General features: G+C 44.5%; 1 protein-coding gene across 4 annotated transcripts in view; it reads left to right on the top strand.

The window, feature by feature from the left end:
- Positions 1-15,770, top strand: part of SYNRG (synergin gamma) — a 38,433-nt gene extending 22,663 nt beyond the window's left edge. For 3 of the 4 annotated variants that reach the window (XM_034068784.1, XM_034068783.1, XM_034068781.1), the window contains 8 exons: positions 4,990-5,574; positions 5,853-6,016; positions 6,741-6,794; positions 7,477-7,573; positions 7,860-8,008; positions 10,812-10,922; positions 11,380-11,415; positions 12,421-15,770. In XM_034068784.1, coding sequence (XP_033924675.1) covers positions 4,990-5,574; positions 5,853-6,016; positions 6,741-6,794; positions 7,477-7,573; positions 7,860-8,008; positions 10,812-10,922; positions 11,380-11,415; positions 12,421-12,552 — 1,328 coding nt within the window. In that variant the 3' untranslated portion in view covers positions 12,553-15,770. The remainder of the gene's footprint in view (positions 1-4,989; positions 5,575-5,852; positions 6,017-6,740; positions 6,795-7,476; positions 7,574-7,859; positions 8,009-10,811; positions 10,923-11,379; positions 11,416-12,420) is intronic. The other variant, XM_034068782.1, reaches the window with a different exon arrangement.
- Positions 15,771-16,190: the final 420 nt, after the last annotated feature.

Genomic DNA, 16,190 nt, shown 5'->3' with positions numbered 1-16,190 from the left:
CTCCTATGTATCACTATCTTTTGTGACCTGTAAGTCCTGCTGTGTTAATAAATATTATCTTGGCATATTTTGAACACGTGGGGATGTGTGTGATTTGTTGCAAACCACCATGTTAAAAGTACAAAGTTTAAAGTCAAAGTATCCCCTTCAGCTGGCCGGTGCCTTTCTCTTGCAGAGCAGCGTGTGAGTGAGCTTCTTTGTCCTCTTCCAACGCTCTGACCTCGCGCCCTGTGCACTGCTGAATCTTCACCTATCAGGCTGAATAACTTGTCAAAAGAGCAGGATGGAGAGGGGTTGACCATAGCGTGGATGGCAGAGCTGTTGCTGCGCGTTGGTTTGAGGCTACAGCATTAGGTCAGACTGAAGATAGAGAGAACGTTTTCTCTGTCCTGTTGTCTCCCCATCTGGATTTCCCTGCTGCCAGCCAAGGTTCTGGGGCACCTTTGTGAAGGGGACTGACTGGAGAACGGTTTGCTATTTAGGCCTTTGTGATTGGGAGCCCATTAAGCAATATTCAGATATTTATTTAGCTGATCTAAAGCAATTTAATTGGTGTCCCAAAGTAAAGGACTCTGCTTCCTTGCTCTATATGGGAAGTCCTGCCTTACTAAACATTGAAACTAGCAAACGTGAATGCCTTTAGAAGAGAAAAACCCAAAGCAACAACCCTCTTCCATTCTGGAAAACCAGTAGCTTATGCCTCACCCTAAAGCTTTTTAAACTTGAGGGCTTGAGTATAAACTTGAGAGACTTCATTCTGCAGGGTTCATGTTGTATTTATCCATTAGGATTTCATATGAACTGAAACGTAAAACCTGAAGGTCTCCCATCCTGGTTAAAATCCCTACATGTAGTGCAATCTTCTGAAGTGTCTTTCCCAGTTTTCTTTAGAATATCACTAACACTGTCAAGGGTTTTCCTTAAATGATTGAACTGTTGCCATTGAAGCCTCCAGCTTGTAAATTGCCTCCAGCCATAACATAATCCATGCTTGCTGAAATAAATTGTTATAGTTGGCTCCAATGAAGGATGGCAAGTTTTCCTCTTAGATGAGATAACACTGGGAAGCAGTGTTATAACAGTGTTCAGCCTCTGTCAGTATTCCCTGTACATTCCTTGGCAGCTCTTGCATTGCCTGGCCCCAGCAGTGGCATGGCTAGCTTGTAGTTGCCCCCGGCACGTTGGACTATGGCTTTGGTGGTTCAAAAGGGATGGGAAGTTAATGGTAAACATTTCAAACCTTTTCCTTTGGAAGAAATACAAACTGGGTTTGGTTTCTGAAGCTTTTGGAAAGTTGCTGCACTCCCGCATGACACGGTGAAGGTTGCTTTTTCCAGTCTTAGTCCGCTAGAAAATAGTTCTAAGGGGGAAAAAAATGTGGGTTTTGTGATATGTGAACAGATCTGACTTTGATTTTTGCAGAGACACATGTACCCATCCCTCCCTGCCCCATTTCGAAGTGATTTGAGGATCAATACCAGTATTGATGTATCTAGTCTGAAGGGTGTTTCATGGTCTCACCAGTGTGAAGCTGATGGTGCTAATGACACGTCTGAGCACCATTAATCTGAGTCAGAGCTTCTGGGTTTTTATACCAAAACTAAAGTCCCCTGTGTCATTTCTGCAAGGCACCATGGAATTGCTGCTGAGATTACTGAGTGCTGTTTTATTATGGTGTATTTCACTGAAATCTATTGATCCATCTCCTGTGGTAGGATTATAGGATTCCAAAAGCATGATCAAGTCAAGATTTGCCCTGCTTTGACAGGAATTTGCTGTACGCTCTCCAAAAAAAGCTAATTCAGAAATCACTTTTAACCTCACACAAAAACGATGGCACATCCCCAAACCAAGGCATTTTCATAGCATTTTGCTCATTTTTTTTGGATCAAAAATTGATGCTTCTCATCAACTCAGATTCTGTTCTTACTAAGTGTCCTCCAGGAGCAAATGGTGGTAGCTCTGTAGCATCTCTCTTCATCAAGTGCGATGCTTAGTTAGAAGTAATTAATCTCTTTTCCCACTTAATCATCTTTTGCTTTGCAATAGTACCACTGATACCCATGCATCTCTCTAAGTTCTGAAGTGCCATACCAGCAAAAGGAAGCTTTTATTCCATCGGAGGCTGGAGCTGCAGCGTTGTAACCAGAGCTCTTTTATTCATCACACGTACCTGTGCTCTTTAAGGCAAAGGCTGTTGGAGGAGCAGTTCTTAGCACTGCTTTGTTATAGCAAAAGGAGTGTTTTATTAAGATACCCACATCATGAAGAGCTCTCTGGGGTCAGCCATCGAGAGCTTTGCACATGTAAACTGCTGCTTCACTTATGAGCCTGGTGGCAAGTTGCTTTGCTGCCTGGCAGGGGGAAAGCTCCTCTCTTCATTATGCAGCAAATATGCCATGAGCTCAGATAAACCTTGAGCTTTGCCTTCGCTATGGCAAAGGTTCTGATTTCACTTCCTCTATTCAGAAACATCCAGCTTGTGGGAAACAATTCTATGAAGTGCAAAGCACAGCAAAATGTTGGGTTTTTTTTTTCTCCATAGAATAAACCCCAGGCATTTCCCTTGGATTATGAACAGTTCCACATTCTGATTTTTGATGCTTTTCAATAAGTTGCTATAGGACTATGTTAGCTGTAAACCTTTTGTCTCTGAACACAGTGTTCTTCCTGTAATATAATGGTGTTAGGAAAGTTTATTCGCCAGAGTAATCCTTTAATAGCTATCCAAATAAATGTACTGAGTTGCACTGTGACATTTCATCTCGGCTCTTGCCCTCTGCAGATGGGTTCCACATCTGCTTGAATTCACCCACTGAATCTTGGCTCTTAGTTTGTAAGTGACTGAAATCCTGTTCTGCCTTCCCTGCCATCACCTATTGATTCAGGACTTCCACTGCCGCTCCTGCCTGTCCCTGAGCAGGGATCGGACCAGGACTACACCAACCTGGTCCTTAAGGATGGGTTTTCAGCTCAATCTCTTCCCTGTTATCAAAGGAATAGGATGTGAATGTGCAGATCCTTGCAGTAGGACTATCGCTCTCTCTTTGCATTTCCCTTTGAGCACTGAAGCAACCGTGATGCTTAAATCTTTGCTGGGTTTGGAGTCAACACAAACTGGGAGATGAAGAGAGGCTGCCTCGTACACTGGTGCTCACAAGGATTAATTGCAGCTGGCTAACATAGTGGAGGTTATCCTGGCACTGCCTTCAGTGCTAGCAAAGCTTTCATTTAACTTCTTCAACCAAACTCATGTTTGAGAGCACGAGGTGTGGTTTCTTGTGATAAATTACTGATCCCTTCCAAGTCATCCCTTCCTTTTCACCTCGGAGCCTTCTTTCTCTTCACTGTTGCCACAAGCAGGTGATTTCATCTCCCCCCTTGTTTATGCTTCTGGAAGCTGCTTGCTGTGTGTATGTAATACTCACATTTGAGACCTTGCTGCCTACATGTGGGGTGTGAGGGTTTGCTGTTGATGTGCTGTCATGGGCAATGCAGCAGTGCCAGGAACACTATCCCTTAGGAACATCAGATAGGCGCTGCACCGTGCCTTGCTGGCCCGTTGCAAAGGGCCTTTATTGCTGTAGCCACAAAACTTCATCATTATGTTGTATGTTTTAGCTAATCTATATATTATATTTTATATATATATATTTATTATATTTAGCTAATCTATAATTAGCTCTGTATGTGGAAAGCAGCCTAAGCACAGTGTGCTCCCCATCTCCAGCAAAAGGAATAAATGAAGGCAGAAATGCTTAACAAAGTGGCTTAATCCTCAGGCTGGGGTGGCCAGATTGACTGAAGGCTGGTAAATCAGCTTCTTCCCACCCTGGCTGTGTTCAGCCCGAGCTGCTGCTGCCATGTGCCAGTTCAGACTGTGATGTCTACCCGAAGAGCCTCAGCTAAAACAATGCAAAGGCAGTGTATTTCTGGTTTAGGTTTGCTTAACCTCAAGCCTGTTTGGCCGCAGGCGCTGAGCCGTGGCTGAATGTCTGATGCAAGCTGACAGTTGGTAATGCTGGACAAGAAATGCCAAATGTGGTAGAGGAGAGGTTGGTTTGTTGGGGTTTTTTGCTGCTTTAATGAGAGCTACCCAGCCCCTGGCTCCCTGTGCCTTCGCTATGGATCAGTCAAGCTTAAACATGAGAGAGCAGTGAATGAGTAGCGGACCCCGGTCCCTGTGCAGGCTCCTTTGTTGGCTCTAATGTAACCAGGCTATATCTCACACCTGCTCATGACAGTGAGAAGAACCTCTCGGCCCATATAATTGCCAGGTGAGTATGAACGTTGGGAGCTTCCTGCAAAATGATTGGATTTGCTCTATATTTACTAAGTAGTTTGTGAAAGCTAAACCATGGTCTGCAATCTTCCTGCCATTGCTGGAACCTGTAAGTTGGCCATGTAACTGGGAGAAGCTGAAACAGCATTTCTGGGGTTTAAAAGTCCTTGCAGCACATTCCTTATGGATTAATTTTGTATTCATGCTTTGATACAACTCAAGTGTATTAATACTCTATTGGAGGGGATGGGAAGTTAGCCCAGTCTTCTGTGTGGTTGGGTTTGATGAGATGAACTAACACGTTCAGATGTTTGAGTTACTAAGGGTTGAATTTAGAGCATAGATTGTGCAGCCAGCATCAGAGAACGGAACCAGTGATGTGTGCAGGCTGTACTGTCTGGTTATTTTATTAGTGCTTCTTCCCTGCCTGTAGTGGGATGGTGACTTTCAGCTTAAAATATAAGACAGCATTCAAAGGTCAAGGCTTACGTTTATTAAATGGAGGGGTTTTTACACCAAAGGTTTAGCTATTTGTCTAGTTATTTTTGTGCAAACTCTCGTTTAAGCCTCACTGAAACAACAATTCACTGTGTGTGTTCTTGCAGGTCTTTAAGACCCTCAGCAAGTTGCTGTTGGGTTTTCATACAGCGTAGAGAGATGTAGCGTTTGAACTTCAGCTTCTAATTGCAAGGGTTTGTTTTTCTCAGATATAGATGACTTAAAATGTGCCCCGTTTGGAAGCTATAACAGCGGGTCTGCAGTCAGCAGCCTGGCAAGCTATGAGTGGTCTGACAAAGAAGACATTCATCAGGGCAAGAAGCTCTCCTCCTTTGTCCAGTCCTCAGGAAGTGGATCCTCTGCGGCTACTTCTGTCCTTCAGAAGAAGGAGACCTTGTTTGGCAGTTCAGAGAACATTACCATGACAACAGTTTCCAAAGTGACAACCTTTCCTAGTGAGGATGCTTTGCAGGATGTTCCCTTTGCAGCCTTTGCAAGCTTTAAAGACCCTGTATCCAGTGCTCCAAGTGAGGACGACATCGGAGACTTCGGTGATTTCGCAAGACCTCCATCGGAAGCACAGGATGCAGCAGCTGATCAAGAGGCAGATCTCCTTGGTGGTGCTGTCTCCTCAGCACTGCGGAGAGAATCCACAGATGACTTTGGAGAATTCCAGAGTGAGAAGCCCAAAATCAGCAAGTTTGACTTCTTGGTGGCCACTTCCCAAGGCAAGGTGAAATCCAGCGAGGAGATGATCAAGAGTGAACTGGCCACTTTTGACCTGTCTGTTCAAGGTAAGTGTGCTCAGGGTGGAGGATGCTCATGATGCATGTGCTCATCGAAGACTGGGTTTTCTAACCAAATCACCAGTTAGTTGATGGGGATTGTTCCAAAGACCACTGGAAATGAGCTGAATCTCTCTTTGATTCCTATGGCATTTGGACATCTTCTTTCTAGATAGAAAATATTGTGCCAAAAACCCAAAGAGTTGAGGAGCTGGGGCTTTATTAATTTTAAATAGCCTGTGCCTTTATGAGTAAAGGAATAACTTGTTTATAACCTCACTTTTTAGGGTCTCATAAAAGGAGCTTAAGCCTAGGAGACAGAGAGATAAGTCGCTCTTCACCTTTACCAGTCTTGGAGCAGCCATTCAGAGATCGTTCGAATACTCTAAGTGAGAAGCCTGCTTTGCCTGTCATCAGGGACAAATACAAAGACTTGACTGGGGAAGTTGAGGTAAGGAGTTCTCTGGGATACAAGCAAATTGGCAGTGACTTCATCAGTGTGGTAGCAAGGGTGTTCTGTATCCAGCTCTTTGGGACTTTGGCTATTTGAACTTGGGGTATGATTCTAAGACAGCATCTTAGATTGGATGTTTTGATTGGAATCTCCTCATAAAGGAGGCTGCTTCTCTCCTGTCTTTTAAATCTTATGAAGTGGGAGAAGTGCTGTTGCCTGAAACTCAGAATCACTTGACCTTGTAGTCTAAGCCTGCAACTGGAAGTTAGTTACAACTTGCAGCTAATCCCAGTTTTGGCATTGAGACCATTGGCTTTGGGAAATGGCTTAACTTTTTTGGCTGTGTGGTAGTTATTTCTCTTGCTCATCTTGAGACTAGGTGGTAAAAGAGCTCAGGTTAGATTCTGCCAATCCCCATTTCTAGAATAGCAGATCTGTAACGAGTGTGTTGGGAGTAGGTATGCACAATGCAAACCTCTTCCCCGTTCAGCTATGTCCTTCCTTTTGAAACTGGTTATAACTCCCAGAAACCAAATTTTAGAGTTCAGATACAAAGTGAATATTTAAGGAATGGGGGGAAAAACCAGGAATAGGTCTGTGAGAAGTTTACATAGCTGCTCTGCAAATAGTCTCTTAAAGTACCTGCCCACTGTAGGTCTGTTGTGATAGGGGAAAGGGAAATGTAGGAACAAGATTCAGACTGTCCTATTCTTTCAAACAGGAAAGTGAGAGGTACGCATATGAATGGCAAAGATGCTTGGAGAGTGCCCTGCAGGTGAGTGCACAGCCTCCTCCACAACCCTCCCTCCTTCCTGTAGGTACCACCTCACGCAGTGTTTAAGACCATACAGGCATAGAAAGGGTGGGAATCAGCCCAAGTAGATTACAGCTTTTAAACCCAAAGCTGTCACGCAGCAGAAGCATAACCCCTCACTTAAAGATCCTCTCCTAATCTCCCTGTCAGCTGTGATTAGTTTGGCTTTTGCCTACAATTACAAGTTAACTGGTTACTGTGGTGGTCCTGTGTTGGGGTGCCTTGTTCAGGGCACTGATACCAGCATCTGGCTCATCAGCACGGCTTGAGAAATGGGCTTGAGGCCATTCATTTTCTGGTGATGGGTGTCAGGTATTCCACAGCCAGACCTTCCGTGCATTTGTGTATCAGCCAAAGCTGTGAACGCTGCTATTAAACCATACAGCAGTGCATGCAGCTCTTCAAACTGTTATTTCAGTAATGAAAAGATTTGGGGGAATACATTAAGGTTTGAAATGTTATATTCTCCCCTTGATCTTCTTATAGTTACAGCTTGAATATATAAAAACATGATGGAGTATGGCAATCGTTTATTTAATTTGCCTCCTTTTTTGCCTAACAGCTTCTGTTGGGGACAATCTTGTTGGTAATGATTGTTTTAAGGTGGATAACACCCTCATCTTATGAAACTCATTTCCACCAGGTCATCAAGAAAGCAAATGATACCTTAAATGGAATCAGTAGTTCATCGGTTTGCACTGAAGTCATCCAGTCTGCCCAAGGCATGGAATATTTGCTAGGTATGTTTTAATGTACCATGTCTCTTACACCGAAAGCTCTCCTCTGGAAAACAGCAATATATACTCACTCTTTCCAAGAGACTATTATTTTTTAGCTTAATCTTTGCCTGCCCCTAAATAAGGACCAACTCCTCTGCTCAATAAATGTAATACTCCTTTGAAATACCCGTCCATGACCACCTCTTGTGTTCTGTGCCTGTTCTGTGCTATTCCTGAGTTAAAAATTCCAGGAACCTGTCCTGGCAGTGAGTTCTCTGCAATCCTCCGCTGTGTTTTGTGTCAACAGGGGTTGTGGAAGTCTATAGAGTAACAAAGAGAGTTGAGCTGGGTATCAAAGCAACTGCGGTCTGTAGTGAGAAACTCCAGCAGCTGCTGAAGGATATTGATAAAGTGTGGAACAACCTGATAAGCTTCATGTCACTTGCTGCTTTAACGGTAAGACCCAAAATAAGGGATGGCTTTACTAAAACAAATGCTACAATTACACATAAAGTGACTTCATGGGGTGCCCTAACGTTACAGTTTGTGTTTTCCCCTTGCAAAATGGTAATTTGTGAAATCCAATTTAGAGCTCCCTGTAAGAAAACACCGTGTTTGTACATAAATAAGAGTTTTCTTAGTGTCTTCATGATGTCAGTGATATTCTATGTGTCTGTGGACCTCTCCAGTAAGGGAAATTCAGTAAAACTGAAGTTCATTTAGGAAGCCAGAATAATGTGGGGCATATTTTGGCTTTGGAACATCCCTGCAATGAGTTTGAGTGCTTGCAACCCAGGAGCACGCTGTGTAGCGGCCCAGGGATAGCTAAACTGTTCTTTTGAACTCTTTCCTTTCTCTCTGCTTCTGGAAATGCCCAAGTTTGTTTTGGTTCATGCTACAGACTGAATTCCTTCCCCTCCTCTGAATAGAGCTGCCAGAAAGAGCTCACTTGCTCTGAGACAGTCTGGTAGGAGCTTGAGAGCTTTCTGCATAACTGGGCAAGGGTTACATGGGGCTCTCTAAGAGGTGGCCCTTAGGGAGGCAGCAGTCCATGGGAAGGGTCTGCAAAGAGACTGGGAGAGAGGACACACTGGGGCAAGGTACAGAATAAATGCCATCAGAGGGCAATAAAATCACTTTGCCACTAAATGCTTTGCACTTCTTTGTGTACGTATGTTGCAGGAAATACAATGAGCAAAATGGCTTTATTTATCCATGGTAAAACTCCTGGGTTTAGGGAATCATGTATTGGTAGGTGCTTGATGCCATCTTGCATAATGGATCCCTTTAACTCAGTATATACCTAAGGAATCTTTAACTCTTCATATCAGTACATCACACCAAGCATCAATAAGCAGATCATTACCATGGGTATGTTTTCAGTGACCATGTTCATTTGTGGCTTCCTTCTTGCAATACAACTATGGCCACTAAAGGTTTTGGCTTCCCAGTAAACCCTCATTTATAAGCAAAACCCAGAGTCCTTGGTTTCTGCTTGAAAGTCCCATCTTCAGCTCACTGTGATTCCCTGCAGAACAGGTACTGTAGATGCTCAATCCCTTTTTACCCACCTTTCACACACTTTAGCCCTCTCCAGTACAAACAGCAGTGGCAAACAGGTATTTTTGGTGCTGTCCTGTGTTACACTTTCCATACATTACTGCTTGCCAGGTGAAGTTGATAGATGGGGATTCATCCCTTTGAACTCTGGTGCTGTTGACAGGAACAGTCTAAAAAGCTATCGGGATCCTCTCCTGGTTTAAGCAAGTGGATTAGAATTTAGCTCTTGAAGTGCTTTTCCTTGGAAGATCACAGGGATTACCTTGAAGTCCAAAGCTTGGCCACGTGTTCTCCAAGCTGCAGCAGCTCATGGCTGGTAGGAGGCTGGCTAAACTGTAAGCATGGTAGGAGCTGTGAGCAAGGACTTCTCTTACACACACAGTGCTCCTGGAGTTATTTACTAGGCAGGGACTCCTCACTCCTGCAGTTCTCACATCACCCCTTTTTGTTCCTCTCCTCCATTGGGTCACTGGAAGCTGTAGAACCCACACCTCGTGTTCCCATCACAGATCCCAAGTGATGCAGAAGTGCCAATGAACCAGGAGTGTTTTAGCTCAGAGGCATGTGCTGGGAAAGGTTAATTTTATCTTTTAAAGGCTTTTGTTACGAGGGAATTTTCTGCAGAGCCTTGTGGTTTTCCAGTGCAAATTAGAGGCTGACCTTCTCATTTGCTTCACTCATGCATCTGGTAAACAAATTTTAGAGTGCCTTTATTAATTTGATTGATTTACTTAAGGATTAAAGGGTGTTTTCTGCAGGATTCCAATTATTCTCCAGCCCTTCTGTGGGGGAGCATGACCAGCATAGCAGGAATGTGGATTAAGAGCACACGTGTCCTAGGAGCACACCATTTGTTTAAGCTTCTTGTATCTCCAGTCACTGCACTACAATCTGAAAGCAAATCTTCAACACTTTTATACCATCCTTATGCAAAGCTTTAAACTATCATTTATCTTGTGGCTGAAATGCAGGTGGGAAAGGGGCTATATTCATGTATTAATTATTTGCAGGGTTGTTCTCCCATCCTTTACCTCTCTTTAACCTGAGCTTGTGTATTGCCAGTGACCTTAATTCTTCTCTGGTTTGCTTAACCTTAATACTTTGTACTTCTGTGCCATATTCTAGATGCAGAAATAACCTTGGGGGAGAATAACAACTGCCCCTTTTCACTCAGGCAATGAGGGAGAATCCAGGACAATAAACACCAGCACAGACACCACTTCAAATGTGAGCAGTGCAGGCTGTGCTGGCCCATGCCTGCTTCCCTTGCAGCTGCACAAATAGCTGTTGCATACCACTGTTTATCTCCGTCCAGTTCTTAATACACCGAGTTGAAATGGAGCAGCCACCGCCTGGGCTCTCTGCTTAGAAGTTTCTTCCCCTTTTGATGTGGGAATGTGGAACTTCAGAACTCTTTCCTTTGTAGTCTAACCCTTTCTTCACTTGCTCGAGCATTATAAATGAAGGCTGGTGGAGATGGCAGGGCAGGATTGCAAACACACACCAATGACTTCAATGAAACCACGCAGGGTTTGTGCAGGAATGTGTTAGGTCATCCCTGCCATGGCTCTTGGGAGCAAGCAGATTGAGAAGTTTGATCATGATGTCTGAAACGCTTTCAGTTACTTTAAGTAATGAATTTTATTGTCTTAATTATATATATAGGTATAAACCTAGTTTTGTTGTCTCCTTTCTTCAGCCAGATGAAAACTCACTGGATTTCTCTTCTTGTATGCTGCGCCCAGGGATTAAAAATGCCCAGGATCTTGCCTGTGGAGTGTGCCTCCTAAACGTGGATTCAAGAAGTAAGGTAAGTGGAGCAGCCTTCACTATTAGACTCAGCTTTAATCGACAGCTTGGACTTTCATTTAGGCCTTGGGTGTATCTAAAACATTTTCATGGAAGTTGAAAAGTGGAAAAGGCAACATCTGACCTATAGATGGGACTCGAATAGTCCTGTGTTCACTGGGCTTTGGGTGATGTGGATAAAACGGATATCCATGGATGTGGATAAAAGGTTAAATTGTTCATAGAAGGGGGAAACTGGGATACTAAGACTTAAAAAGCGTGTGTGTATATATCTATGTATTAAAAATACAACTCTTTTAATGACTTTTCTTTATGAAATGCATCTCTGAGGCTCACCAGAAGGGGATTGTTGCACTTAGCAGAGCTGGGAGGGAATCCCAGGATGTGTACAGAGTAATGCCAACCCAGTAACATACCCGGGCAGTCTTGCTGACTTTTTGGTTTCAACATTATTGCAGAAAGAAGAGAAACCTGTGGAAGAGCTTCCTAGAAAAGTATGAACCTGTAAAACCATATTCTCTATAGACTCATTCTTAGTTGAGTGTGGGAGGCTGAACTGGCTTTCAGCTGTCATCCGCGATTGTATCAATCATTAATCCTTTTCTCCTAGTCATCTTTTGTGACCGTAACACTTGATCTGATCAACTAACATGCTCTAGAGCCTCCCCTTTGTCTTGTCTGCATGCTTGTATCTTGTGAATAGCTTCCTGGTTTTGTGCCTCTTCTGTTGTGTGGTAGGAAACGCACTGCAGTGAGTTTGAGTTTGTAGCTGCCTGTGTGTCTGTTGCAGGAGAGGGGGAACTGTAGGGGTTTTGTGCTACAAATACTGACTTCTGGCTATATGGAGTAGGCAGTGGCATTTTTAGCAATCTCTGTAGGAAATCCAGGGTGTGGGGACCAAGGGTAGAATGGGGGTTTTTAAATAGGTGGCTGTGAAGCGTTGGAAAGTATCTCCTAGCAACAAACATTGAGATGTTTTAAGCTTGTTCACGGCTTCACACACTGTTCAGAAGCTCCTATTGTAAAGCAGCTCCAATTAACAAAAGAAAGTAGATCAGATTCAACCTGAAATAACTCCAGTATCAAGAATGGCACCTGCCTAAATCACAGCCAGATTGGAGCTGGTGAAATAAATGCAGGAGGTACCCACTGGCTGGCAGAATAAGTTTATATCCTTTGTGGATCTGTAGCAAAACTAAAGGATGGATGAAACAAGGTGAGTTAGTCGCCAGGCCTCAGATCAGGCAGCAGGGTGCTGATCAGATGCCTCCTTACCAGAGTGTAAGAGGCAAAGTGGGCATCAGCTGTGATGGATGGAGCTTTGTCCACTTGTAAACCCTTTGCAGACTAAAGTAGAATGCTGGGTGTTCAGAGTGAGAGGGTCCCAGCACACTGTGCCAGTCTGGGGTGATATCTGGGCAACAGCCATTCTCCACTCGAGTTTCCAGACCCTGGAATGGATGAGACCATCACACTTGTTCCACTTCTTGTTATTTTAGGCCTTCAATTCAGAGACAGATAACTTCAAGCTGGCGTATGGAGGGCACCAGTACCATGCAAGCTGTGCAAACTTCTGGATCAACTGTGTGGAGCCCAAACCTCCAGGTCTCATTTTGCCAGACCTGCTCTGAAAGCAGTTGCACTGAAGATGGAATTTCAGGTCTGATAATGCACGACATTTGGGGTAAATGGTGTGATGGGGTAAATGGTGTGATAGGGTAAGTGGAAAGGCCTGGGGTGTGAGGTTAGTGGCTAAGATTGGAGTTTTGTACCTAACAGGTTAAAGCCACCATCACATACAAATTGCTCATGAAGAATTCCACTCGAAAGGGGCAGGGGTTTAGAAATAACCAGTGTGGCAGCATTTCAGTCTTTCTGATGGAAGCAGGTTAGTCTTTATGTGCAGTGCAGTCTGCTAACCAAGTGCATAAACCTGAGAGAGGCCAATACCCAGCTTCCAAGAAAAACTGGACTGATTTGCACAGAAGTGACCACTTACATACTTGAAGGACAGCTTTGCAAACACATATTTTCTTTCGGGGTATGGACCATGATGGTTTTCTCTGTTTGCTGCTCCAATATTACGAGTCACAGTAACTCTCAAGGCAAAATGAATTATTGACTTAGAAGGAATCAGGCTGCAGAGCCACTGTATATTTATACTTCCACTGATCTGTACTGTAAATTATACTGTATTCGTGTGTGTAACTGGTTAGTGCTGGGGGATAAGGACTTGAAGGAACTGTTGACATTTCCGCTATAATACCTGGATTCTTTAGTGCAGGCAGCTGGATTTTAGACCTTGTCTTTGCTACTCTGTTGTAAATACAGTCTCCTTCCTTGGTTTATGTTCCACCTGATCCTTTGGTAGTTCTGTGGCTGCATCACTATTGAAAACTGGACTCCATTGCCAGCAGTGTGTCTGCTCCTGTGTGTATATATATGTGTTACCTCTGTCACACCTTCATACGCCTTTCTTGATGGGATGCCTGTGTGTAACTTGTGCTCTCTGTAGTAACGTGTTTCTCTGACTCAGAGCTGGCAGCACAGGATGGCCCTGAGCTCCTGCTGCAGGTGGGTGTAATTTAACCCTGCAAGGCACTGGTGGGCTGACGCAGGCTGGGGTTTGAAGCAGGGTGTTGCTGTTGCTTACGGTAGGTACACCTGTATGAACAGAAGGAGGTCAGTGGAACAGTCTAAAATGTTACACATGCATCTAAAATACCCAGTTCTCTCTTCAGATGCAGTGTGCAGATGAGAGTGCAATCAGCTCTAGTGCTAGTAACAGAATTGTCAACCCAGCGGGAGCTTCATGGCATTAGTGTAAGAGCCTTAGCACACCAGCGTCTTCCTCAGTGTGCAGTGGGGTCTGCATCCACCAGTACAACTTGCTTCTTAATTCTTTGATTTAAGTTTCTCAGCTCTCTACAGGAATCTCCCTTCTCTCTAAAGATACCAACAGCTTTTCCAAGCCTTGCCTCTGTTATAAGTAGCTGACACTGGTTGGTTATTTGCTGGAATAGAAATTCCAATGAGGAAAAACAATGCTCCGTATTAAAAAAAAGCCATAGTTATCCTCAGCTGTGAGTTACACCAAATGGAAGCATCTTGGCTCCGAGAGTGTCTGGCCCCTTATTTACACGAATTAAAACACATCATCTTGCTGCCTGAGATCAGCTCCTTCATGAACTCAGCCTCTTGTGCCTCCAGCCACAAGCTCACTCTCAGCCAGAGCCGGCTTTCCCCTCGCATGATGGTGGCTCCTGCCTTCTGTTGCCCAGGAATTACTGCGAAGGGGCAGTCACTCCCTGCCTGCTCTGCGTGCCACTCATTAGCAGTGTTCATTAGGCAGCACCACAGCTTTCTGAGCACAGACATGGGTTCCCATCGCAGTCAGGGGCTGCTGTACCAGTGCGAGTGTTCCCACTGCTGCCAGGGCTCCGCATGGCACAGGGAGCCAGCTCTTCCTTTCCCATCCTGAATTCCAGGAGCACTTCAGCGTTGCCTGGCTGGAAGCAAACGCCTCTGTTTGCTGCTAGCAAGGGGACTTCTCAAGTGGTTTGGAGCGGCTGGGCTGACGCAAGGCTGCTGCTTATGAAATGCTATATTGGGAAAGGGAGGTTATTGTTAGCGTGGGTTTCCAGCGCCGCTCCTGCGCACTGAGCTAGATGGGGTTCTCGGTTTTCCTCATTGAAAGGGAATGCCACAAATAAAAGAAGCCACAATGTGAAACTTAAAGCAACTGCAGCACCGGCTGCACTGACATGAAAGCATTTTTCAGTGATGTGGTCCTTGCACTTGTTAAGCAGGCGAGTTCCCTTCTCAGGTGCATCCAGCCTGTCTGTGGGACATAAACCCAAGGCATGGACGTGTACCATTGTAATTGCAGCAGAGCTAAGGGGAGTATGGCACCACTGCTAAGGGAAGGCACAGGCGGTGCTATGGTGCTTGTGGCAAGCAGAAAGTGCTTGGAGCTGCACCCCTTTACGTCATGGGAATATCCCAAATGGTTTGCATGTTGATACCCTTGATAAAGGCATTGCGCAAGGAGGATCATCTCCCATCTCCTAGTCATTACAGTGACTCACTGTTGCATTCAGCATCTTCCCAGCTACTGCATTGCCAGCCAAAGCCCAGTGTCCTTGCAATCTGTATCCAAGGTTACAGTATTTTCTACAGCACTTCATCTCAGACCATGTCCCCCCCTTGCTTTGCATAGAGGCTGATGGGCACACTGCCTTTCTCTTCTGTTGTCTTGAATTTCATGACTCTAACTCCTGCTCCTGCATGTTCTTCACTAGGAAACTGGATTTTCTTCCTTGTTTTTAATGTATTTGTTCTCTGAGGCTGCCCTGGGATTACCTATGGGAAGTGATTTTTTTATCTATTTGTGTATATTTGGAATTCTAAGGGATTATTTGCTTGGCTGCTTAATGTATATATTGCTTTATCCAGTTGTATTCCCAATGCATCCATGCTTACCTGTGCACTGCAGTTTTTCCCTGGGGGAGCTGGGGAGCCAGCAGAGCATCCCCAGCCCATTCCCTGCCATCCATTCCCACATCGTGGTTGAGCATCTCCCCAACCTTGCTGAGGTTCTTTGTGGAGTGGGAATCGTTCCATTCTATGCTTGGTGCTTCCTCTCTGGCAGCAGCTCCTCTTCACCTGGCTTGGTTTGAGCAGCTCCTTCCTTGACATTGGAGTTATGAAGTGATAGTGAAGTTCAACCCAAGGATGGGAAGCAGCTCATGAGAAGCCAAGGAATGCTCCAATTCCTGGTTAGCTCGTATCAGGTGAATCAAACTGGAAACAAAACCTGCCTTTGCAATAAAAGCTGCTATTGTACAAACTGCTTCTCTCAGAAAGATCTTTGCTCTGTGTGGAATCGACATTAAAATATAAATGTCATGATTTTATGAGGAGAAGGGGTCAGAAAACTTCTCTTTGCTTTGTGATCTTCATCCTGCCCTGGGAGTGAGCCTTGGTTCTCTCGTAGAAGTGCTTTTGTGATCAGCAGTTGGAGCAGTTTTGGTTTGTGCAGTGCTGGAGTCACTGCTGGTGTTTTAAAGCCTATGAGAAGAACGTGATGGACTTTAATACATTGTGAACTCCCTTGATTCCTGCGATGGGTTTGGAATCCTGTGTCATGATTCAAACCTTGGATTCAATAAAGAGCCTGTTCCCTATCTGACCAACCTGTGAAGTGGCTTGTTCCAGGATACAGCTAGGCAAAGCGTTGGGTTTGCTGCTTGTTGATGCCAAAGGTGTC

This window comes from Melopsittacus undulatus, chromosome 13 (assembly GCF_012275295.1).
Source record: "Melopsittacus undulatus isolate bMelUnd1 chromosome 13, bMelUnd1.mat.Z, whole genome shotgun sequence".
Classification (NCBI taxonomy): domain Eukaryota; kingdom Metazoa; phylum Chordata; class Aves; order Psittaciformes; family Psittaculidae; genus Melopsittacus; species Melopsittacus undulatus.
The sequence above is the reverse complement of the archived record's forward strand: the minus strand, read 5'-3'. Positions and strand labels throughout refer to the sequence as shown.